At 33.1% G+C, this 27,627-nt stretch overlaps 1 protein-coding gene across 3 annotated transcripts in view; it reads right to left on the bottom strand.

Moving 5' to 3' along the window:
• Mccc2 (methylcrotonyl-CoA carboxylase subunit 2) overlaps window positions 1-27,627 on the bottom strand; it is a 702,143-nt gene that overhangs the window by 646,429 nt on the left and 28,087 nt on the right. For all 3 annotated transcript variants that reach the window (XM_089595591.1, XM_089595592.1, XM_089595593.1), the window contains exon 2: window positions 26,548-26,801. In XM_089595591.1, coding sequence (XP_089451717.1) covers window positions 26,548-26,801 — 254 coding nt within the window. The remainder of the gene's footprint in view (window positions 1-26,547; window positions 26,802-27,627) is intronic.

The raw sequence follows: 27,627 nt of genomic DNA, 5'->3' as shown, positions 1-27,627 counted from the left end.
TAACTTTTAAATCGGAATTACGTAATGATCGACACGTTTTTTTGAATTTTATTTTTTTTTTTTTTTTACCTTTTTTTTACCCTACTTCCAACAATAGTTGTCCCGTTATGGAAGTTGTACGGGAATAGGCCCAAAAACGGGCCCAAAGTTAAATATCCACAATTTTTTTTTTTTCAGCACTAAATAGTCGTAAGTTGTGATATAAAAATCAATTACATGGTTTTTTGGGTCACTGAATACGAATCTGGGGTCAAAATGCCGAAAAAGAAAATGGCGGATTTAATATGATGGAGAATTTTTTTTTGATTAACAAAATTTTAATTAAAAAAAATACTATCATATTCTACATAAAATTTTAAGTCAAACCAAATAATACAACCTTACTGCAGGGATGCTACTACACTCAGAAAAGGTATACTATACGTACACCTATATGTACTGATTCACTTATATGTACAACTACAAATTACAGTCAGACTTGTGAACTGGGGTTCGATCAAGGTAAAAAATTTGACATCATGATACGACAACCGAACACACTTTCTAAGGCAAGGAGCGTAGGAGGAGACTGTCGGGTAAGACACCTATATAATTGTAAGTTAATTCGTCTTTCGGTATTTTGACGTCAAATCGCTACTTCGATCGAACCCCTGGACCATCCAAATTCAAAAATTTGATAAAACACAATTAGCTCAATAAATTCATATTGATAAACATTGCAAATCTGCTTTTATTACAAATTTGGGTCTCTTACTTTTTTTTAAAAGAAAAAAAAAAAGCAATGATTAGAACGATTTAAATAAAATTATAGGTGCAAATAAAAAATATTATCTTCAATTACTTGATTTATTCACATTCAAATTTGTGCACCACTTTGCGCATTCTAATTGAATGGTGACAACTGAGTAATTAACTCTGGACTCTTGACTACGCTTCTCTTAGACCGAATGTTTGATCGACTGCTCCGATATACGAGACCGAGTTCGAAATTTGACAGTGACATTACCTATGACGTATACGAAAAAAGTGAGGAGAATATAACAAACACCCCCTCCCCTTCCCCCGCAACCGTACAATGACGGTCAAAGTTCGTACTTGCTCGCGTATATTAAAACATTTGATTAGACCACTGTATTAATATAGTGTCGTCTGCTTTGTACACCCAAAGAATAATGCATTACGTCTTCGGTCCGTTAATAGATTTTTATAGTTGTTTCCAAAAAATCACGATATATTTACCATTTAAGACTTTCAGAGTTATAATCAGGGATGGGTAGATGTAAGAAACAAAGAGTTTTCGACGGTATGTGTAAATGTCGAAAACGTAGAAAATTGTATGAAACTGTGTATAAAACTACTCAAAAATGGTTTTCGACAATTTTATACACCGTTTTCTACATGCATAAAACTACCTTTTCGACACTGCAGTTTTGTACGTACCCATCCCTGGTTATAATCAAAAGGAATACTGTACTTTTCGCCCCTCACGAAGTAACTGACAGCAGTCAAAAGCAGTGGTGAATAGAGATCTTGTGCGAAGTTGAAAATTATACTTATGACGCGTCAGAAATTGATATAAATTACCGTAAGAATTATTTAATTTTCTACATACGTGTACTTATTACTAGAACAAAATTAAACGTGAGATATTATTAATTTGTTGATGTTTCTCATATTCCACTTCCTTCATTATGGCCAATTTTGCGAAACTGTAAAACTTTCGGTAATTTAAATCAATTAATGCTCACCGTTCGTCAGCCAATATTTATACTATTAGTATTGTCTACTAAACGCCACTGTTGTCAATTCAACTTTGGTATTACGACTCCCGAGTTTATGCAGTCTTGTGGTAAGGAAAAAGAGCTTGCAGAAAACGCGTTTATTATTATATTAACGACATAAATGACATGTAGAAAATTTAGAAATCGTGTTGGAAACCCACCACCATTAAACAGTTCATGGTATACGAAAAATTTTTGTACAATACTGATATAACTATGTGCGAGGCAAAATTAGGAAATTCCATTAAGCTCAAGAAATGTCATAAACTTATTTTTTTTTTTTCTCAGAAAGAGCAATTTTAATAAATAATGCGGCAAGATACATTATGACTCAAAATTTCATGTAGAATATGATGGTATTTTTTGAAATTGAAATTTTGTTAATCAAAAAAAAATTCTCCGCCATATTAAATCCGCCATTTTGTTTTTCGGCATTTTGACCCTAGATTGGTATTCAGCGACCCAAAAAACCGTATAATTGGTTTTTATATCACAACTTACGACTTTTTAGTGCTGAAAAAAAAAAGTTGTGGATATTTAACTTTGGGCCCGTTTTTGGGCCTGTTTCCGTACAACTTTTATACCGGGACAACTATTGTTGCAAGTAGGGTAAAAAAAAGGTAAAAAATAAAATAAAATAAAATTAAAAAAAAACGTGTCGATCATAACGTTATTCCGATTTAAAAGTTAAAAATGCTGAAATAATGGTAAAACGTAACCTAAAAAATCTTATAAATATTTTCATCGTGCTCTACGAAAAAAATACTATTAAATAGCTATTTTTAAAATTTTTTATTTTTTACATTTATTTTACAGCAAAATTAACAAAATACCGGTACCAGCGATAATTCCAATTTTCTGACCGTCACTGACGGCCTCTGTGTGTGTCAAAAAATCTGAAAAAATTAAAGTATTGTCAGCTCACCGAGTGATATCTATAGCCAAAGTTTGAAAAAAAAAAATTTTTTTTTGTCTTAGTTCACATGGAATGCCCCATATACATTTGTGTGTGTTTGTGTGTGTGTGTTGTATCTGTAGAGAGTGCATCTGTGTTAGAAAGTTAGAATTAGGCACTGCTATGATAAGACTTTATTGAAGTTCAAGTTTACTGAAGTTAAACTGCAAGCACAATGTAACACTAGATTACACTACTGTTGCAACAAAGCACAGATGAAAGACAACTTTTTGCAGTGAACCTTATCTCCTTAGTTGTGTTCACCTTATAAGACGTGTGTACTATGTGTAGCTCTTGTATGAAACTTACTGCAAGGTGATGTCAACTTTAACAGTATATTAATGATACTAAACTGATATAGACAACTAAGAATTTAGTCTTCTGAGTTTAAATACAGAAAATAGTGCACGATAATCAACTATCTTGATTGAAAACTAAAATGAGTGTTAGTGGTAACTATTAGAGGATTAGCTACAACAAGGTTTGAACATGAACGGCTGAGAGCTAGATACAAACTGCAAAAGTAGACCAGTCACATTGGCCAGCATGGCAGGAAAAGGCGTGCAAAGGAAAAATATTGAGGGTTAGTCACGGTTGTAAATTGTGAGCCGTTCAGTGTTGCCATTACATCTACTGTAAAAAAGTGCTCGTGATTCAAACAAATACTGCTGCTTCCAAATTCTGAATATTCCCACCTGCTGTCAAGAATATGTTGACTTAAATCATACACTGGAAGAATCACGAGCTTATGAATTTGACGTTGTATCGTTGATGTTGCTGTCTTGAGTGTAACTATCTGTGTAAGACCATCTCTTCCTGGATTAGTTTTTACCACTCTGGCTGTAGGCCACTGACCAGGTGGTAGAGTTTCACTAGAGAGAAGCACCAATGAACTTGCTGAATATTTTGTGCTGGATGATGCCATTTTAATATTGACTGCAGACGTTGAATATAATAAGATGACCACTGTTTCCAGAATTTCCAAGTTTCAGCTTGGATTAGCTGCCACATGGAGAGCTTGCTCACAGAAAAATCGAGCAAATGTGGCTCTGGTGGAAAAGCAGTAAGTGCTGACCCTATTAAAAAATGTCCTGGAGTAAGAATATCCCAATCTTCTGGATCGTTAGTGAGTGTTTCTAGTGATCGTGAGTTGAAAATTGCTTTAATCTGAGTAAGTAGAGTTGTGAGCTCTTTAAATGTATAGAGAGTCTCACCCATGGTACGTCGCAAATAAAATTTTGTTAATTACACTGCTGACTCCCTCTTACCTTTCATGTGAGGAGCCGCTGGAGAATTAAAGAACAAAGTAGTACCATTCTGTGCAAATATAGCTGAAAGATTTAAGTTGTGACGTTGGGCTTGTAAGGATAACTGTTGAGAAGCCTTGTCCACGCGAATAAAATTGGTCCCACAATCTGAATATAACTTAAAAGAAAGTCTACGTCGAGAAATCAAGCGTCTATAAGCTGCCAAAAATACGTCTGTTGAGTAATCTGTTACTATCTCAAGATGAGTTGCTAAAGTTAAAAAGCAAACGAAGACACAAAGGACCAGCATAATCCACACCAATATAGAAAAACGGTCTAGAGGGTGTTACTTTGGCCTCTGGCAACTGACCCATTATTTGTTGTGTCCTCTGTACTCAATATCTAGCATGCCTTGACGAGTTTTGCTGAGTGTAAGTTTAGTTTCTCCATAAAGAGTTTGATAGTGAGCATAACTTATGACGAGAGTAGTGAAATGTCCACTCTTAAAATGCCTTTATGTTTAATACAAGCCGTTAAACGGTAAAAAACATGACCTTTTGGTAGTAAGTTACTCTTAAGTTGATATATTTCTTCTTTGAAAAATTGCTGTTGAGTGGTTTGGACCCAAAAGAACTTGGCTTGTGAAATAAAGTCTGGTGAGTTTAACTAACGTTGGCAATAGCAGTTGGTAGCAAAGTTCGATGAGTATGACTATTTCTGAATGCTGAGTATGACTGAACCGATTTCGATTTCTTGACTAATGAATATCTGAAAAGATAAACACTTCTATTGATTTTAACTTGATGAGTTTGACTACTTCATAACTGCACTGACTTCCTATTAAGCTTGATTTTGATCTGGCTGAGAAGCTAAACGAACTATAGGTTGCAACATCTTCGCACAATAAATCATCGAATTGTGAGCCTTATCACAACATCTCTTAGTGTTCAAACATTTTGAACAAATCCATACCTCTGATTCACTGTTAGTGAATCAAAACCCGGACAAGCAACAACAGAATGAAATTGTCCACAGTAAGTGCATGGGTAAGCCGTTGTTGATTTTTTAGGTTGTGGCTGTTGCTGAGCTTGACCCAGTTGACCTTGTAGAGTTTGATTTGGAGTGAGCCTACCAGATGCAGTGTGAGCCTTTAGAAATTACTGAGAAGAAGGAGGTGTGTTTATGTTGTCTTCTTCAAAATAGTAGTCTTGTGGGTTTGCAGTGATGTCTCCTTGGTGGTATCCATCTGGTCCTTGGTCATTATCTCAATCCTTGGAATGGTCCCCGTCGTCGTTTCCGGCTGCTCATCTTTCCTTCTAATGAGTTCTGGGTCCTTGGTAGCTTCCTCGTACTCTGGCCTGCCTAAATGATATCTCTGTCTTGAGCTTGTCCATCTTCTTTCTTAATTCCTCACAGTTCCTGCATGTTTTGAAAGTGCATCTGAAGGTGTCGCAATTTTGGCAACCATCACAGGGTGACGCTATTTTTTTTTAACAGTGACGTACCAAATGTCCCCTTTCTTTGGAGGCCAAATACTGGATAAGGGAACGCTTGGCAACTCAGTGTTCTACTCTTCTACAAACGAAGCAGACCATGATAAATGGTCCATTGGATCTGTTTGTAGCAGGTGATGTAGATGTTACTGTTAGCTGGGCTCACTGTTTTTCTCTACGCTTGTTCAGTAGTCTAGTCTGGTCTGGTTGTCTTTGAAATAAGTCCAGGGGTCTGTCGTTAAGTTTTCACGTAGACTCGGGTCCTTATGGTAGCAAGTTGAGCGTGGATTAGGTACTAACGTGGTCGGGAGTGGGTCCAGGTCTGAGCTGACCTGTGCATTATGCTGGAAATCGTTTATTTTAACGTTGATTACTCAAGAAGCTGGAGTCCGACTCTTGAGTCATTCCGGCAACCCAGTTACTTCTGAGATCCTCGTCTATGGTATGAGGTTTAGGTGAGCTGCCTCCTGGACGTGCACAGTTTTCACACCGTGAGAAGGACGATACCGTCCAATTCCTTTGACTGTTCCGAGGCCGTCCATAGTTCTCTATGCTCTCTAGATGGCAAATCACTTTGTCCACCATAGCTTGTCTATACTCCAGTAAAAGGTTTTGGTAAGCCCTATCGACAAAAGTCCGTTCCAACAAGGAGATTTTTAACTTGGAGGCAAAGTACCGGATGTTGATTAGAAATACAGAGATCCTCTCTGTCTTTTTTTGTGTCTGGGCATATATATCTTGAAGCAGTTCCTCTTTCTGGTATTTCCTCCCAAACTACCTCTTAAAAGACTAACAGAATACCTTCCAGCTCATATTGTCCCGTTTATTGGTCCTGAACCAGCGCGCTGTTCGCTTGAGCAGGATGCACGTGAAAGCTCCCGAGAGGGTATAGTTATTTATTCCCACGCTGGCCTGGCAGTCCTCTATACAGTCCATAAAGTCCTTATAGTTCTCTGCGAGTTCTTCACCCATACACCACGTTCCCCAATTCTGCAGAGCTTTAACGGCCTTGGCTTGAGTGGCGTCCTCTCTAGAATTGCCCCGCACCCTTTAGTCTTCACAGTTATCAGCATGTCGTGGTCCTTGTTTGTTGCTGCAATGGTCTACGGAATTTTTCAGAAAGACGCTGACATATCTTGGATTCTGGTTTCAAGATTTTCGTTAGGGGGACCGACTCCAGCGTCCCCCATTCTGGGTGGGCTAAAAGGGTTTGGGGTTCTAATTATTGCAAGAAATTTACTGGTGGTAACTTCACCCAGCTTAAACCGTCACATTCCTGGAAGTAGTAGTCGTCCCTTGGGTTACATTGACCTGGGGATAGGTCATCTCACCTAACCCACATCCCTTCGTCCTATAAGTACTTCCATGTCATTTAAAACTTGGCCGGTGACCTAAGGTTATGTCCTGGTGGAGAGCCCTGGTAAAACTTACTCCAGTTTGTAGCAGTCCGGAAGTCATCTTGGTCTAATTCCTCTCCAGATAGGTCCCTGGATTTTTAGAACGAAGTTCTTTACGATGCGTACTGAGCGGGGCTGGAATTTTAAAAGCGACAGATTTGTTTGAAATGGAAGTCATTAACCGGAAGTCTCTTTCTCCTAATTCACTGCATTTTCCCCCTTACCCCGTCGCTTTCACCATTAGTCCCCTACACACTTGCCCTCACCCTATGTCTTTCAACTGTGCTGAGCTAGTTTCCTGCATACCTCAGCCCACCATTCCTCTTCACACTTCCAAGCAGGTAATTTTCAAACGAATTTTAATTTAAAAAAAAAACACTTCCCAATAAAAAGATTTGAACTCTTGACCTCCTGCATACGAGTCGAGTACCTTACCCATTTTGCTACGAACGCTGCTGACTACACAGTTTCGGTTTCTTGTACTTATTGTGTAGCTCGTGACTTATTTTTCATTTTCATATGCATTCACTGATAATACATTTAATTGATTAAATTATTTATTCAATCATTTATTATAACGAAGTTCTTTGTGTCACGTGCTTGGGAGGCTAGAATTAATAGAAAAACGACAGATTTCCATGAAACGGAAGTCTCTTCCTCCAAAAAAAAAAATTTTTTTTTCTAAATAATAAATTGAAAGAAAACAAAAAATTTAATCAGCATAAATATGGTTATGTAGATTAAATTAAATAAGGCATGTTATTATGCATTAAATATTAGTATTTTATGTATTTGATGCATAAAATACCAACCGATTTTTTTAAACCTGATGTTTTTTAAGCATTAAAATTATTCTAGTAATTACTGCTATACAAAAATTATTTGACAAATAAGTAAGTTTTTTAAATAAACATATACTATAGAGTTGCAGAACGTATCAATAGTTTTTAAGGGCGCTTGTTTTAAATTTGACAAACAAATTATGTTACAATGTCACATAATTATATAAATATAGTTATTTGTTAAATTATTAATGAATAACTTATGTAAGACCATTATATGTAGATATTTCGAGTTATATATCACTTTAAGAAATCTTAAGGGCGCTTATTTTAAATTTGATAAGCGAATAATGGCAAAATGTCATGAAATTATTATATAAAAATAAAACAAAAATTGCAATAATTGTCTATACAATTGCAAAAACAAAAGTAAGAAAAAAACTAAGGAAGAAAAATTAATGAAATGAAATATAAAAAAAAAGTCATGAAATCAATAAAGACATAAAAAAATACAATGGAATGAAAAAAAAAATAAAGTAAAAAAGGGAATGAAAGAAGAAGATTAAATAAAAAATTTAAAAAGAAATGAAATAAGGAAAATACAAAAAAATGGACAAAAAAAAAACGAAATGAAATTTGAAATAACAATGAAATGAAATATGAAAAAAAAAATAAAACAAGAAATGTAAACAAAAATAAAACAAAAAGTAAAAAATAAAAAAGGAAATTAAAAAAACAAACCAGGGGGTATGAATGGATCATGGGACCTACGGTAGAAAGAAAGTTCTTTAAATATGAGATGAGTATAAAGACACACAATTTCTCAGGTAACAATGGGGTCATGAGACCCATAGGAAGAACGGAGCTCTATAAAAATTAGTACTGCGTTCGTGTAGTTCACTCAAACAAAAACTTAAAAACGAAATTTAAAAAAAAAAGGAAGTTTAGTTAAGTACTCACAATAGTTGAACTTTGTGTGTACGTCATGCATAAATACAGTACTCACGAAGTTCAAGTATCGTGAGTACTGACCCCCTTGTTACCTGAGAAATTGTGTATCTTTATACTCATATCATGTTTAAAGAACTTTCTTCCTACCGTGGGTCCCATGACCCATTTATACCCCCTGGTTTGCTTTTTTAATTTTCTTTATTAATCCACGGGTTTGGGTCGTTGATTCTCTAGTCCCGTGTCCATCTGTCGGCGTGGCATGGTAAACAGTCTGTTTGGGTCACCTTTACAGGCTTGCAAACTCTTTCATCTCGCAAGTGCATCTGGATCCCTTTTCAGTGAAGCCAGGGGACCTTGTACAAACGCCGCACTTCCAGCATACACCAATGTCTACGCTCTAAATAGGGAGCCTACTATTCTGGGGATTCCAGTATTCCGCATCACTGGATTTAGACACTGTAGAAAATATGATTCCCCTTCAAAATGAGAGCTGATAGCCTTTTCTCTTCGAGAGGAAGTCATTACTGACTCAGTTATGGTGCACGAAGTCTTGGTTGAGGTAGCAGTAGCCCAAGAGGTAGCAGCCAGTATAAGAAGATGTTCTCTTGCCATGCCACGGGACACAGTGTAAAATATTAGACAAAATTCGAGCTGCCGCTCAATTTTTAACTTATTATAACAACCACACATAAAAAATACTTGGAAGAATGTGTGCTATAACATGACACTGCTTTTTTTTTCATTTTTTCTCAATCTACAACCCCTAAATCTACCTCTACAAAACCACAAGCAGCCCAACAAACTGACCCGATAAAAAGGAATTTTACATTCTTAATTTTTCTCTAAACCCCCAATTCCACACCACAAGTGGGCTAACCCACCCATTCCTTATACATCGTAAGCTAACCTATCCATCACAAACTTTTAAAAACCACCTCTACCAAACTACAAGTATCCCAACCAATCTGACCGTGGTAACAGAGTGTTAGAGTATATATTTTTCTTAAAATAATTATGTTTCATGCAATAAGCAAGCTAACCCACTTATACTGAGTCCATTAAGCCTATTGTAACCACCTCTAATTCTTAAAAACCTTCCCTACCAAACCACAAGCAACCTCAACTATTTGAACCCGAAAACGGAGTGCTTAAATGCTTACGTTTGTAATCTGTTCATCATTTTACTATAGGAAATATGAGCTTTTCGAAAAATCTTGTTTTTGGCTTCCTGAGCTTTCTCTGAATAATATCTCATAGATTTTGAAAATATTTTTATTATATCACAACCACTAATGAGTACCTTATGTATGGATGGTGGCATTTTATACCAACCGTACATTGAAACACGTTTTCTAGCAGTTTTTAAACAGTCATTCTAAAATAAGTTCAAACGAACCATGCTTTTAGAAAATATAACTGGCTACACTACATATAATCATTTTTAATTTCCTCATTGATATTTAAAATTTCAGAAACATCTTCATACTTAGAAAAAAAGGCATGGGTTACATTGCCAGTATTTGTTGTACCGGAACCTTGTTTCACGATATTGACAGTTATTCTAACTTTCTGTCTTGAAGCTTGCTGAATTTGTCTTTTTCTATTTAATTTCAAGTACTTATTTGAATCTGATGCTGCCCATTCCTCAAAACCAGAATTATAGGCAATATCCAACACATACTCCATGAATCTTATCTAGCTATGTAATATTGGAAATCCGGATTTGTAATACTCTGTATACCAAAGAAGATCTAAAATACAATTAATTTCGTTTAGCTATTTGGGTCCAACTTTATGAATATTACAACAATTAGACGATTTTTAATCTGTTAAAACGTTTCCTTCTTTATCATCTATCATAATACGCCCAAAATCGAACGTAGTTTTAAATTTTACATCCATAAATTTTAAAACATAATGTTTTCCTTCAGTCAATGATTTAAAATTTGTTGTATAACAATTTCTCGTAATAATATCGCTCTCTTTAACAAATTCAAAGCTTATTAGACGGCAGTACACTGTGGAAGAAGGTTTTTCATTCAGCCACACAATTTCATCGTCAACAGTCATTACTTTAATAAGAACTAGATTCGCAATCAACACAGATACATCAGTAAAGTCTTTTTGATGATAATTGCTATTGTTTTAATCATCACTTAAAGTGTTATCTAAAAAATTGTTTGTAAAAGGCTACTTTGCTTTTTGTTGCCCTGAGCTTCCATCTATTACGTACTTACCTGAAAAAATTAATTTTTTGTTGCATTTTTTTAATTCTGTGGAGTCTAACATCATCAAAATCAGTTGTAAAGTTCGATTGAGCAGAGATATAACATCGATTGCTGCTCTAGTATCAGATATGTTAATATTTACTGGGTAACATGCATTTTAAGATTTAGTAATCACTCCATATCGTAGATATAATTTGATATGAAATATTGACTGATTATCAGATCTTAGTTATTTGTGTTTGCCAAAAGACAAATTTTAGTCAGAAAACATAGCTAATGATTTATAAATTAATTGAGGGTCAAAAACACCTTCATTTTTAGAGGCACTCAGCCTGGTGCTTTCTCGTAGTTTGATTTTTAATGTCAGAGTAAGTTCTTGTTTTGTATACATTTTAGCAATCTCAACAGATCTTCTATAATCTGTTTTTGAAGATGCTTCTAAGGAAAATATCCGTGGTCCTCCTACTGCAATTATAATATAATCTGATTCAAACGATTTGAGTTGTTAAATGATGTCAATTGATTAGAAGAACAATTACTTTCTGAAGTGATAGAAAGTCCTTACTGTAAAAAATTGTCGTACTTGGTCTTAAAGATATTTCTTCTACGAGAAGCATTACTCCAATTTTTCTTAAACTAAGCGATAAATGTCTTACTCAATTTTTTTTTTATTTCGTTTTCATTAGATTGGGAAAATAAATATTTGTGTTTCAGACTTGTTACAACCGAATCAATAAGAGATTCACTAATTTTCTTGTTTAAAATTATTTCACATAATTCCGAATATTTTAAGTACAAAGATACTTTAACCAAATAGTCAATACCTTGCAATGTTTTAAATTTTTATGACTGTAAGTATAATGAAAATATCAATATGTAAGAACCTACATAAAAATTTAAAATAATTATTTATATTAGAGAGTCAAAAAATCATTTTTATTATTTTTGTATACGTTCAAACAAAGATTCTTAGAGTACTTAAAACGGTTTATATAAAAACAGACAGTCTGACTTATTTTAAAAAAGAAAAAAGAAATTAGTTTTATACCACATCTAAATACTTTTAAAGCCAGAAAAACATTTTAGTAAAAAAATATCTTTATACAAATCTGATTCTGAGGTCAGGTAATTGAGGTTGCTTGTAATATGGTAGGGGTGGGTTTGAAGAGTTGTGATGGGTAGGTTAGCTTATTGTGTATGAAAATGGGTGAATTAGCCCGCTTGTGGTGTGGAATTTGGTTTTCAAAGAAAAAATAAGAATATAAACTTTTTTCTCCCTGGGTCAGTTTGGTTGGGCTACTTGTTGTTTGGCAGGGGTGGTTTTAGGAGTTGTAGATTTATAAAAAATAAGAATGTATCAAAGGCATGTTACTGCAGACAATCATCCGAGTATTTTCCACCTGTGGATTTTTAATCCGTAAAAAATTGAGTCGTGGCTTGAGTTTCATTAAATATTTTACACTGTGAGGCAGGTCAGCAGCTGTCCTATACCTGACACCAGTCCTTAGACTGCCATTTGACGTCCAATACAGTCTCATATCCGTAACCTTCACTGTAGTACAGAGACTTAGTGAACCAGCTAATTAAACACGATTTAATGGCACCCATATGTTCCATACAGTTTGCACTAGTCTGGGAAATGAAACAGCATTCAAAATTACACTATACGCACTACAGGATGAAAAATTCTCGTCAGTCACTTGCAAGCTACTTGGTTGACCGTGACTCTAGCGCGTTATTGGCCAGGCTCACAGTCCTCGGTGTGTAACTGTCGGTACTAGTGTACTCCCGTGCTAAGAACAAAAAAATTTAGGGAATATAATAAACTGTAACAAGAAAATATTCCACGCGGACTCATTATCTACACAACCTGTATAAGAACTCAGCTACGCACACTATTACTACACGCAACTCCACCTACTACTAACTCTAACTTGCACAAACACTTTGAAAACATATTTAAAAATTATTAAATCCCACGCGTTTGTGTCAAGAGATGCCATTTCGTAACACTGCTTCTTGACCTGAAAACAAAAAGAGGCGCCAACGCATCGTTGACAAATCTCGATTGCGTACGTCACCTTTGTTCCTCACACACTTTAGGTTTTGTCTCCTCAAAAGGGGGATAAGTGTAGGAGTTCTGTGTTGAGTGGAGCTTAACACAGAGTAAAAATATAAATAATCACACCATTAGTCAAGGTAAAAGTTTTATTGAATAGTAAATTTTAAGTAAAACAGATTATATAATTCTGACTTACAATTATTGTTACTAAACTTGAGATTACAAAAAATAAATAAAAAAAAGGAAGATTTTAATAAAGTACTTGTGAAAACGGTTAATGGCGTAAAAAGTACAAAAGGGTTAATAAGCATAAAAGTAAGAGTTTTTCACATTGAAAAAAAGATAGATGTATTTGTAATCGAGAAAGATGGTTGTAAAGACCTTATAATAGGTCCAGACATGATTTAAAATTTAAAGTTGCTTTAGAAAGAAAATTTAAAAATTTTACAAAAAAAAAAAAAAAAAAAAAAAAAAAAAAAAAAAAAAAAAAAAAAAAAAAAACAGAGAAACCAACAGTATTCTCGGTAAATTTCATTGGGAATATGAATAAAGAAGAGTTTTAAATCCAAACCGATAATTTGAGACAAAAAAAAATATACGATAAAAAAAATAATAAAAGATTATGGAACAGTATTTGCCAAAGATTAATATAATAAAAAAACGGTAAAAGATTATGAAGCACACATAGATTAAGTGATGGACAAATACTGTAGTAAAAGGCCATACAGATGTACAATAAAAGACAAAAGAAGAACTAAGCTGCAAGTAGCAAATTTACTAGAAAAATTAAGTTGAGGTACTCTTTGCTACCCCGGTAACACAAGCATTAAAAAAGATGAAAAAAAATTTAGGCTCTGTATAGATCTCCGAGATATAAATAAAATCATAGTACCACAAGAACAACCATTCCCTCTAATAGACGACTTCATAATTAAAACAAGAAACTGCAAGTACCTTAGAACACAAGATATAAGCTCGGCTGTCTGGTCGATCTCTTTACGAATTAAAGACAGAAGAAAACGGGATTCGTTACTCAGGATAGACATTTTCAATGGACATGCTTGCTGTTTGGACTAAAAATGTCCTTAGCAATTGTTAAAAGGATCCTAAGTAACATCTTAAAAAAAAAAAAGCTTACAACATTCTCAGTGAACTTTATTGACGACGTTTTAATATTCTCATCGTCTGTCAAAGAGCATAAAGAATACATAAAACAAGTTGTAGAAACAATAACAAAAGAAGGATTTAGGCTCAAATCGAAAAAATGTACATTTGTTTCAGACTCTGTAAAATATCTTGGCCACATAATACAAAATAACTCAGTAAGACCGATAAAAGATAATTTGATCTCTATTAAACAATTTCGCAAAACCAAGAGCCCAAAAGATTGTAAGACAATTTTAAGGAAAGATAAAACTCTACCATGAATGTATACCAAGAAGTGCAATCATATTGGAACCACTCAATAACCTCCTAATGAAGAAAAAAAAGTTTGTACGGTTTGAACAATGTGAGAGTGCCTTCAAAAAGATAAACAAAATTTGTTAATATCAACTGATCTTACAAATATTTGATCCGAATCTCCCAATAAAAATACACACAGACGCATCGATAGAAAGTATTGGAGCAGTATATTAGCAAACACAACTAGATTGAAAGGATGAATCAATGGCATATTTTTGAAAAAAAATAAGTGAAGTCGAAAAAAGAAAGAAAGCCATTCATCAAGAGTGCTTAGCCATAAAGTAAACATTAAAATGCTGGCAACACTAGCTTATAGAAAGGCATTTCGTGGTTTATTCAGATCATAAGCCATTAGAAGAACTCAACATCAAAGCGAGGACTGACGAAGAACTAGGTAAGTTGACCTACTACTTATTGCAATACGATTTTGAAATAAAATATATACCAGGCAACGAATATATTAAAACTAATTGCTGAATCCAAAATCCGTCACTAAAGTCCAAAGCATATAGCAACAACTAGTTACTTAAGATCATAAATTAAATAAGATTAAAGGTCATAATATCAGATCAAAATACGAATAAACACATAAGAAAAAACAATGAAAATTTAAAGAAAGAAAATAATATCTATTATAAAAATATGAAAAAAAAAAAATTATACTGTCGGAAGCGTTTTGCAAAAACCTTAGAAAACAAGTGCACGAAAATTGGTGCCACAAAAGCATTAGACAGATGCAAGAGAAAATTGATTCGCAGTATACTGCAAGAAACTGAACGAAAAATATATCAAAATATAAAAAAAATGTGAAACATGCATGAAGAATAAAACCAAAGGACTAGAAGAATTGGCATTAATGTTTTACCTTAAACCAGCAACGAGACCATTCGAGATTGTTTTAATGGAGACCATAGGTGGTTTTGGAGGATCCAGATCAACAAAAAAATATTGACACCTCTTGGTGGACCATTTCACAAGATATGTTTTTGTTACAACGTCAAAGACGCAAAGCGCAAGTGACTTTATCAAGCTAACACAAAAAGTGCTTAAAAATGATCATTTTGTAGTGATTCTTACGGACCAGTACCCAGGAATAAATTTTAAAAAGTTCAAGGAATTTCTAATAGATAGCAACATACAACTCGTCTTAACAGCAGTAAATGAATCCATTTGAATAGACTTACTTCATGATTGAACCAAACGGTAGTAAATAAATTAAGATGCGGAAAAAACGAGTATAATAACAAGAAATTGTGGACAACAGTAGCACAAAAATGTATAGAGAAATACAATACAACAAAACACTTAGTAACTGGTTACGCTCTAAAACAACTACTTCATATCATGGATACAAAACTCTTACCACATGAGCTAAAAAACATTGAAAAAGAAGAGAACTCGTAGAAAAATTGTAAATAAGCAGTTAAAAGCACTTTGAAATCACTCTAATATAGTAAACTTTAATTCAATAAAAATCGCAAAGATCACACGTTTAATTAAGGAAATAAAGTCTACATTAAGAGCAGTAATAAATTAAATAGAAAAAAATGGGCTCTTAAAGAATCGGTCCCTTTGAATTAACAAAAAAGTTATTTAATACGGCTTATGAGATAAACACAAAAAAAAGGAAAGCTTTGACAAATCATTTCTATAAAAAAAAACAAATACCAATTTCAAACGAAACAGATAAAGAAGACAAATAAAAACAAAAGAAAAAAAAAACAAGGGGGAAATTGACAGATATGAGAATGTTTTTTCACAACTTTTGCCCGTCAACAAAATGTAGTTTCTTTGATTCAAATTTAGCACGATATATGTACACTCCAAGAATGCAGTCGTTAAGAGATAAGAGAACGACAAACGTGGAGTTAGTACGCAACCCATTAGCCAGGAAGCATTTGATTTTATTTCTTTAACCAAGTTATAATTCTAATGGTTAATTTAAAGTAATAATAATTCAGTTTTAAATATCTGATTTGGTTATGAAAAGCGAAAAACAAATAATGAAATACACAAAAAGTAATTTGTTAAAAATATTTTAAGCTTTAGTCATTAAAATACTAAATAGATTGATGCAAACATTATGAAAACAAATGGAAAAATTTGAGTTTAATAAAAAAAATTTAATTATCGAATTCTATTATAGAAACTATTGTCTTATTATAACTAAAGTATAATGGAGTCACGTGTCACAACACGGTAAAACTTGAAATTGATTAAGTATGACTTTACATTCTGCACCCATGACGTTCCCCCTTGCCCTTTACTTTTGACAGACCTTGGTCATAAACTGCTAACACCTCTACCATTAGTGGTAGCATGATCTTACATTATTATTATAAGGTTGTTGAAGGCAGATCTTCTGTTTCTAGTAGTGAGAAAAACTTTCTCGAAAATAATGCTAGAAATTACGATGAGGGTAATAATAGCAAATATTTTAAAGAAAATATCAATACTTCTAATAAGTTTCTCTTAAAAAGTGTAATAAAAAATTAATGGAAACGTTTTCAATTAGACAAGTTTTCTGCAAGACATTCCTTTGATATCATAGACATAACTTTTTTATCAATATGCAAGAATTCTATAAATAATTAATACCATAGTTTAATAAACTGTATGTCTTAATTTAAAAACTGAGCATTTTTTAGTAGTGATTATCTCGTTCACATATGGTTTGAAGAAGTGTATGATAGTTCCACGGAACTCAAAACTAATACCAACTAAAAAATATGAAGAGATTGTATGAATATTTGATAGACAATGCTCATTCTGTCAAAGCATTGTTATATTAAAAGTCCTTTAAAAGTTTTTTTTTAAATGATAAGTTAAATCAAAGACTTTTGACGTAAAAAAACTAGTGGAATAGATTGTATTGACTTTTTAATGCTATAAAAATCTCAAATAGTGTAAGATGTCAAGCATCATGTTTTATGACTATGTTCAATTTGCAGTGACTGAAATTTATAAATAATGTATGTATTGGTACTCCAATTTCTTTACGTTGGAAAATTTAAAAAGCATTAATATAATGCTAGAATTGCTAGAAAAATGGGGATGATCACAAAAATGTTAAAACGAGTTGCGCAAATAGTGAAAAGGTAATTATTATAATAGACTACATGAAAGTAAGAGTTTCAAACAGCTAAAAAAATCATAAAATTTATGTTTAATTTCTAAAATAACAATGATCAAGAAGAATAAAATTGTAAAACTTGACTTGTAAACGATTCTGCAATCATATCCATCAAAAAATCATACTTTTAAATTTAGGCAAAAAATGAGAAATACAACCCTAATAATCCATCAGTCGTTGAAAATTTCATAGTATCCGATCAATGTATAAATACTTTTTGCTAAAGTTTTTTAAAAATATTGCTGTGATTTAAATAGCATCAATTTTTACAGTCCGAGATATGTGAATTGGCCGAGACTATTGTACTCTTATAGTAAGCCAAGAGTTTTTTTGTTGTTCAGTAATTTTTGCTTGAATGGTTATTTATTTGGGTCAATGATACATGAACGATACAGTTTCAACTAGCTCATATGGGTTATCTTAATATTTTCTGGAGGAAAACATTGTACACTAAAGGATCTCTAATAGATAATGATGAAAAACATCTTAAACTTTATCTAGAATATTGAATAAGTAAATAATAAAGTAGAACCTGGGAGATTGGTTGGCTTCAGAAACATAATACTTACATAAATATGACTAGGTAGCCAACTGCCATACGTAGATTAACAATGACAACAAAAAACAAAGTCGCTATCAGAAATATGCGAAAGTGTATGTTTAAGAGATGGATCAACTATTTAAAAATAATTATATTCAGAAATTAAATAAGAGCTCGTACCACTTAACGGCTAGGTATATGCCTCATATTTGAGCTCTGCTCTGCTCAAGACAACACAAAAAACAGGACATGGTCTCACGCCCTGCCCAATCGAATTTCGATTGTGCGGTTAGGCCCGGAAACCTGCGTTAACACTTCTCATTGAACACACAGGTTAATAAACCTGCATTTACGCCTCTATCACACCATATATGTAGCCATGTGCCTCGAGATTACGGGGACGATCTCGCAGAGAACATAAACTTTGGACGAGAGGCAACACTAAAATTCTAATAGCATGCAAAGGAGTGGGATCATGGTTATCACATAGGCAACACACACATAAACGATAGCAATCATTTAGAAGCCCAGAGTGATCTACTAGAAAAGACCACTGTCTCTCTCATACCTTTATTTACTATACGATGGACAGATCTTCCAAATCACAACACAATAAATGCTCAGAAACGCTTCCATCCACTTACTTGATCACACGCAGTTACCCAGACTGTCGATTAATATGGAACTATGGAATGAGACTCGAGTTAGAGAAAGGAACTGATAGGCTTCCCCACCAGCCAAACTTCCTTTTCACGACCTGAAGCAAAGTCCCGGGAATCTCCAGATTCTCAAAACATCAACCTTGGCCGGGTCTTGCTTCTCACCAGAATTTGCTGGCGTCCCTCACCTCTCTACGTTACAACACTCTTATTCGTATGCTACTACTGTCTCACACTGATTCCCAAGCTATTCTAACTCGACTAGCTCCACTCTTCACTCTTCTTCGATTCGCTCTTCCTCACCTGTCTCCTCTCCATGATCCCTGAAACGCACAGCGGCTGCGCCGTAATAAGCCATGATTTGTTAACGTCGTTTTTAATTGTATGTGTACAAATAAGATTTGGATAGTATTATTTTACCATTAAAGCTGACCTAAGAAACATGGTTTTTAGAATTCGGAATAACGCATCTTTTTTTATGTGGAGTAGAAAGAAGGAAGATTAGAAGAAAAATGTGTAATTTATTTTATTTTGTTTAGTGCAAAGTATTTATCAGGTATGGCACTTTCTATTAAGGATAAAAACGAGAGTATTTTTATTATCTCAATATCACAACACGGCCAATATACAAAAATAGTTGTATGAAATACTACTTAGATAGTTAATAATTAAAAATAAAAACGTGAGGGAAAGTAACCCCAGTTATATAAATAAATGTTTACTCTAATTAAAAATTCCATGGTTTGGCAAGTACTTCTTTATTAGTTATTAATGAAAAAATAATTTCAGTATAGCAGAAAATTCGATATTCATAGAAAAAAATGAAGGGATGAAAAAAGTTTTAGATCTTTTTTGGCCTCATCTTGGTGACATTAGCATTTAATGTGAACATGAGTAAAATAACATCAGATTAATTATATTTGAGCAAATTTTACCCAAAATAATGTGAATTTTAGTAATTGTGTATACATTTTTTGAGGCTAATACTTTTAAAAAACGTTTACTTTTTTTAGTAACTGAAACAAATATGTAAACGTTTCCTTAAAGTATTAGCTTCTAATACTGAGTCTACTTGCTGGTATTTGAGGTATTCCCTGATTTTATTAAAACTGTTAACTAATAGCTTACTATTTGTTTTTAAAGTAAATCTAAAACTACTAATATACTATGTGAGGAACGTGATTGTACATGGATATATTTATTATATAATACGGTGTACTATTATAATAGATTTCTTTTACGTGACGTCACATATTCATGTAGGTGAGTATTAATAGATTAAAATTTAAGATGGAAAAAAGACATTTAGGACTCGTAGGTATAAAGTTAAGTTCGTATTGCCTCTAACCTATATTACCAGATACTTCAGTGGGAGTACATAAGAACATAGTCAGATTCATAATGCCCCTGACGCGTGATACATAACGTCCCTAGGTCTCATGACATTACGAAGTATAGATTCATCATCTCTCTTGTGCTTCCGTTGGGCGTGGTAGATTGCCAATATCCCAGGATCACTCCAGTTTATACTGCCCTTGAGATTTACCGATTTACTAGCTTCCTTATCTAGAGGATGGCTCCGGTTTGCATTGCCCCAGAGATCCGTTCTTTACCCAAGGAACATAAAAGAGAAATCACTGGTGGACGGGGATAACTAAGGGACCGTCATAGCATTTTCGTCGCCCGCTTAGCCAGAGTGGAATGTAAAGTAAACGTTGTAATATAAAAAGCGGTAACCAAAGATATAGGTATAATTTTGCTATTTATTGCAATAAACATGTCAGATTACAATAGAGCTTTGAAAAGCAGAGCTCCCTAGTCATAGCGCAGGAATCGTTGCTGATGGAAAATGTTTTTAACATGGACTGGCAGGCGCTTTTCGTACCCTCCAGAGAATCAACGGTGTTGGTGGCTGTCATTAGGTGGCTCAAATGACTTGCATTATTTCAACGCAATTTTCAACTTTTGCGTGTTTTGGTATACACATAAGTAGTCCATATCATCATATCACAGGCGCTATCACATTGATCTTACGTAATTACATTATTGTATACTATCTAGCCGGTGTTAAACGGTATTAGCTTGAATTTAAATTGGTTATAGACGTGTATACATACACAAATTCTTTTGGAGTATGGTAAATCCATCACAACCAATGTAGTTTACGTATAGCAAATGTAACAACCATTATTACACGAGTAATTTTTGTGTAGTTCTGTCTCAATCTTATATTATGTTCTTGTACAACACAAGATTTTTTTAGAACGGATTATTTCATTACTACTTGATCCATTATTTTTTTGTATTTTCATTCAGTTCATTGATTTGTCATGACTCTTTTGACATGAAAAGTTTATTTAGTATTATTTAATTTCTAATAAGAAATTAGACCAAGAACAAAAAAAACTAGTTGTCAACAAAAAATTCTGATGTAGAATGTGTACTAGCATATTATAAGAAAGAACTGTGCTCACCATCTGGTAAGACCATTATTTTTAATTAGGTTTAATCAAATGATTCGAATCAGGGTCTAGAAAATTAAGAAAAAAAAAAAAAAAGATGTACTACAAGACTTGGCTTTGCATGGTATGAGCATTAAAACAAAAATGTTTCTCTTTTCCTAAAGATAGCTTATATGTTTTTTGTACTAATGTTTTAGGTTTGATAACTGCCTTATGGCTTTAATCATGTGATCAAAATATATAAAGACTTTTTCTTTACTCTTTTACACGTAGTTCAAGAATGCCTCTCGTGTACTATTGTAAACAATATGCATCATCATGCATGACGTATGAATTATAATATGTAGGAATTTTACAGTCGTATCCGTTATTCCTGATAATCAAGGTGAACACAGCAGGTGTTCATGTTTTTTCTGCGAGTGGGATATCAAAGCCTATGAAAAATACTTGTTTGAAAAGACCTGAGCAAGTTCATATTCTTGATAAAGTATAAGTTGACCTTCCAAAAGTTCCTGTACCTTCACGGCAAATATAGTATGATATTATGAAGCAGTTAGAAATAGTGCTGAATCAATGAGGTCCATATTCTTAATATGAAGTCAAAAAATGTATAAATCTGATTAATGCTTTAGAATGTATAGATATTTTTTATACCAAGTTGAATCGAATTGCTTAAAAAAAAAAGTAAGCTCGAAAAAAATCTATCTAATTACTCAAAATAACTTAAATTTTAGTAAAAAAAAGGTGTAAATGGTTCCCAAAGAAAAAATAATAAGAAAAACTACTTACAGCTTGTCACTGGTATGTTACCAGATTTAACAAGACTTAAACGTGTTGTGTAAGTAAGAAATAAGATTTTGGACACAGTGGTCTCGACTAATACCAGTGACAAAAACTAACACTAACCTTAACACTAAGGAAGAAAAATATCTAGTTAAAGAGAACTGTAAGAAAAATAATAATAATGAAACTAACAAAATTATAATACTGATAATAATTATAGTAATAACGATAATAACAATAATAATAATAATCATAATATCAATAATAAAAATGATAACAATGATAGGAATCATAATGATAGAAGTGATAGTAATAACAACAATAATAATAATAATAATAATAATAATAATAATAATAAGAATAACAATAGTTATAATGATAATTATAATAAGAATGATACTACAAACAATTAAACGAAGTTTCGGTGATAAAAAACATTTGTTTCTTACAAAAAAAATCAGCAGACAGTGGGTGCTTGGGTACCCTAGTAAGAAGTTACACTTTGATAAAATTTCATGGCAGATAATATAATTATTGATATATATATGTACCTCCTACAAAACAATGTTACGTACAAAGGTCATACAATTATTGTGGGAATAAGTATATTACAGCACAAAACAATAAAATAAAAAATATACGCTGGCCAGTACCAGACTGCGCTTTTATTAAATCTTCTGATAGTTCTAAAACAACTTCCTACTGCCTATACGCTAATTACATTTGTAACATCACGCTCACATCTATTACACACGCTCTCCACTTATTCCTAGTCCATATTTAATACCTTAAATATAGGTGTATTTTCAAAAATTAAGAAAAACCATCCTGTGGTATCGGTTTCTTTAGTAGGGTAGGATAACATGCCAGTGAATGTTTTATAAGGACGTTCGTTATACTCAAATTTTTTTGCAAATGTTATTTAAATGTAAGACATATACTTGATATAGCATAAAAATTACCCACTAAAACTGCAGCTTGTTCGAGTGTACTTTAATGTTATATATGTTTAATTTCGAAAAATCCAAACTTAACATGTAACCTTACAAAAAAATCACTTAAAATGGCATTAATGTTATCTGTTTAAATTTTCTAACTTTTGCGGTACAAAATATTCCTTTAAGATTAACGTACCAAATTTTTAAAGGAATCTATAAGTTAGTTTGTCAAGCAATTTAGAAAGAGGGGATGAAGTGTGCGTAAAAGCATGTATGTGGGTACATCCACATGAGAAAACCAATTGCTAGCTTTGCTGCACACATTAGCATTTCTTTTACTTCTTCAAAATTTTTCCCCACTAATAACGTGAAGAACGTCCGTCAGTCAAAAAATAACTCTAATTACAAATAAAAATATTGTAAAAAAACAAAACTTAATAAAAATTTTTTATTATATTTGTATAGTACAAATGAAATTCTCTTTTAATTTTTTAAAATTTTGTAAGAATATCAAAAGTCGTACAATATTTTATTCATTTTAAAAGTAACAAACTATTTATATAGGAATGAATATTTACTATTACATTGAAAATCTGCTCTGCTAAAATATTCTAATTTCAAAGTTTTCCGAAAAAATTTTTAAAAACAGGTTATTCTATTACATGAATTATTTATTAATTTAATTTATAATTAAACTAAAGGAATTGATGTACATTAAATAAAAGTTTATTTTAAAAATAAGTTACGAACCACAGCATAATATACAGTAATGGAATTTCCAATATTAAGTCTGTTTTTAGCCAAGTGAGTAAGGGCCTGAAAGAGTGTGTGGAAGGTGCGGGGTTCAATTTTCTTTGAAAACTGCTTTTTTCCTTATTTATTCATTTTTTTTTTCTTTAGAATTGGTTAAGAGATGAAAAATAAGTATAATTTATAAGATTAAAAATGTGTAATGTAGTGACGTGGCGTAACATTATTTGGTGTAGGGGAACCAGAAGTACGTTACGGGGGACAAGGCGAAGAGGGGAGAATCAAGCAAAATCTACTTCTGTCACAATTTTTTCAAGGTAAGAATCTGAAATTGTTGATTTACCTTCACGCTCAACGTGCCTTCATAACAAATGATAACTATTCCTAGAATACATGTTTAGACGAAAACAATAAGCATTTATTACTTTAAAGATTTTAATTATGTGAGCTTTCGGCCTGTAGACCTAATTTTTTTAAGTGTACATTAGATTGGATAGGATGCTCAGAGTAAATCTACTTTAGATTGTTGTAACGTTGCATTTTTCGAGCCCGGTTGACATTCTTACGTAAACGGAAACCTATATCAAATCTCTGACGATGCTGCAGACGCGCACACACATACACTTCCTAATACGTCTTATTGCAACTGACAGACGGCCTCTCACTGACTGTCGAGGCTCTGACGACCCATTGGATATGCACACACCCTTCTCGTCGTATTGACATGGGCAGGTAGCCCATCGCTGACTGTCAAGGTTCAGATGATCATAGATAGGCACGCACCCTCTTCGTCCTATTACAATGAGCAGGTGGCCTCTCACCAACTGCCAAGCTAAGACAACTTTTCTAATACGCACACACTCTTTCTATATACCTCTTGCATATGCAGTGCTACAGCTTTCCGTCGTTCTTAATGCATCGGCTCGCCCACGATTCGAGCGATCACGCCCGCCAAGTTCTCTTCCCCGAGCTGGACGTCTTCATCTTGGACAACCTTATTTTCGCTCTCACCTACGCGTTTCTCTTTCTTCTTATTACTTCTCTCTCCCTCACTTTTTTAGCGATCTCAACCCCTTACTTACACTTATCACTCTTCTCCTAGATGCAAGGAAATTCACAGTATCTTTAACCACACTCACTTATCCACACGTACCCTTTTTATCCCTACCCTCGACACATCCTACACACGAATAATATCACCTCAGCACAATGTGGAAAGTCTCTCTTCCACACGTCCCCACTAGTCGCTAACCTTACCTTGTAATACGCTGAAATACCTCCTGACAATTTATCTCTAGGGTAGATGCCTGCGTCGTGTCCTCACAGAGCCGCCCAGTGCACTCGAGTGGCTTGTGACTACCCAGTCTCCAGCCAAGCTACAGATAATGCCTCTCATATATTGCCATGAGCTGATGAATGGACGTAGGTTGGACAACTTCTTGATGGTGCACACGGTCTAAATCATTTCTTCTCGAAGGCCTGTCAAAGAGTCCTCTCAGCCTCGCTGCTCGTGGCCTACTTTTTCCGAAATCTTCTGTATCTCTTTCTTTCCCCTACTCTTCTTATACAATCTAACTCGTGCATGGCCCATCCTTCCCTCAACTACACGTATGTATATACTCTTCTTATTCGCAGCGCAATAAAATTTACAGAAGTGATAGTAAAATACAATTAATAATTATGATAATAGCCACAAATAACAACACAACAACACATATATTTCTACTTTCCTACTAAATTACAATAAAATATACTCATGTATTTACGCACACAATAACAATATTATCGTCACTTAGAGTCCTTTCATAAACATTTCTTCTTCATATTCACATTCTCAATCAAGCATTGTCATTGTTGGAAGCTTAACGTGCATGTTTCAAAGAGTAGGGTCTATGCATCCAAAGTGTAGTTGAGATTTTTATTTGATTACAGTTTAAAAATGTAGTTATGTGACACAAGAACTCTTTCTTAGAATTCAAACAGTTTTGTTAATTAATAAGCTTGCTTTTGATTTTAATACTTTTATTTAAAATAAAGCTCTATTGACTAAAAATAAAAATAACTTTACTTTAAAAAGAACTGATAAAAACTTTTTAAGAGCAACTTTTAAATAGAACATTCTGTTAACTTAGTAAAAAAAAGTGTCTTCATATACCCATAAGTTAACGCAGCAATTTTTGATTTTTTTTTTATCAAATTATAAGAAAGGCGTAGCAAAGAGGGCACTATAGTTTCTAATCTTAAAATATTTTTATAATGATAAATTACTATAAGAGTATGTTATCCGTAAGGATCGATGATAATTTATCTATATTATCAAGGTGTGGCTCTTTTTTTTATAATTTTACGGATGCACTTATACGTATAAATTTTAAAACTTAGACCTTAGAGTTCTGTGAAGCCAGAGCATACATCTTACAATACTATCGTATATGAACAATCTACAAATGAAACTAAGATAAATTAAGATATCTTTATTCTATAAATGTTTTTTTCACACTTTTTTTCCACAACCTTTTGTTGTTACCCTAATACGTTTGTGAGAGACCAAAAAATAAGTGAACTAAACTTTTTGCATAAAAATTAGAAGTTTTCTTAGAAATACTTTTATGGAAACAAATAGAAAAACAATTTTTGACAGGACAAGTGAAGAACCTTTTGTGTAAATATTCTTATAAGCGTGTTTTAGTAAGCTTTCCAACTATGCACACATATTTTTTGACTTATTTTATGATTGGTACTAGTGTTAAAATAAATTTTAATTCACGGTACATTATTCATAATCATTTTCTTTGCTTTGAAATTTTTTGAACGTAGATTACACATTTTTGGAAGACTAATAGTACATCTTCAATATGTTGTGATATTTGGAAACATCTGTATTGTAAAAACTTTATTTAGTTAAAATATAACTTGATTACCCTTGTACTCTTCCTATTCCAGTGATGATTCCACCTGCAGGGACTTCCTCATCACCATACATTTGGTATCCAGCAAGTTGAGAAAACTCCAAAAACGGTGAGCCAGGATCAAGTAGAAGATTGATTCGATCTCTGACAAATAGTTTTCCTTTATTAACGTGTTTTTCTTTTGATTTTTTTCCACCACCTTCCACTATCTTTTCAACAACAGATTTTAACTCCTGAACTAATTCTTTCATTTTAATGTAATTTTTCTGAAATAAAACAACAGCTATTTATTCACGCTTCAATACAAAACCATCAATTTTATTATCAACTACAGATATTACAGAAAATTATAACAGTATTCTTATCTTTATCATTTCTCTTATACTAAAAAAAATTTTTTAACGGTAAAATGCGTAGCTAAGTTAGATTTTTCACTTATGACAACAGAGACTTAATTAAAACCCGTAAGTAACAACAAGTCCTTCAAAATCTTATTAAAGGTATAGACACTTCAGGAACTATTATTGACTAGAGTGATATGAGCCACTTGTCATGTCAAGAAGTCTTAAAAAACTTGTGTTTGTATTGTATGAAATTTTCATGAATATACATCTTCTTCAAACGAAAAAAAGGTTTAGCTGCACTTCATGTGTTAAATTAAAAACTTTTTTTATTTTGCAATTTTCATGTAACATTACCTAAAAAAAATTTTTTTTCAAATAATTCATCAACCTTGAAAAATTATGAGATCAAAGCCAAGAAAATAGTAGGTTCATTTGTGTGCAGCATAATTTTGTATAACACTTGTATTAAACTGATTTATGTAAAAATATCCTCAATAAAGGAAGCACATACAATAGTGATAAAAAGAAAGAGTTACTTATTTTCACTGTGGAATGTACAAGTTGCGCTAGATTATAACCCATAGCGTTCCAGTAAAACTTAATGCCATCCTTATGAACAAATTTAATGCCTAAGCTGAAGAGAAAAATAACTCATGATTTCTGATGTTAGTTAAAATAGAAAATTCTGAGGTGACCTTTATGTGTAATGGATTACAAATAACGGAGCTTCAATTATATAAAAAATCCG

The sequence above is a fragment of the Copidosoma floridanum genome, unplaced genomic scaffold (genome assembly GCF_036245765.1).
Source record: "Copidosoma floridanum isolate Cflo_tuat_1 unplaced genomic scaffold, Cflo_Japanese_pri ptg000026l, whole genome shotgun sequence".
NCBI lineage: Eukaryota > Metazoa > Arthropoda > Insecta > Hymenoptera > Encyrtidae > Copidosoma > Copidosoma floridanum.
This window is presented reverse-complemented; position numbering and strand designations above follow the sequence as displayed.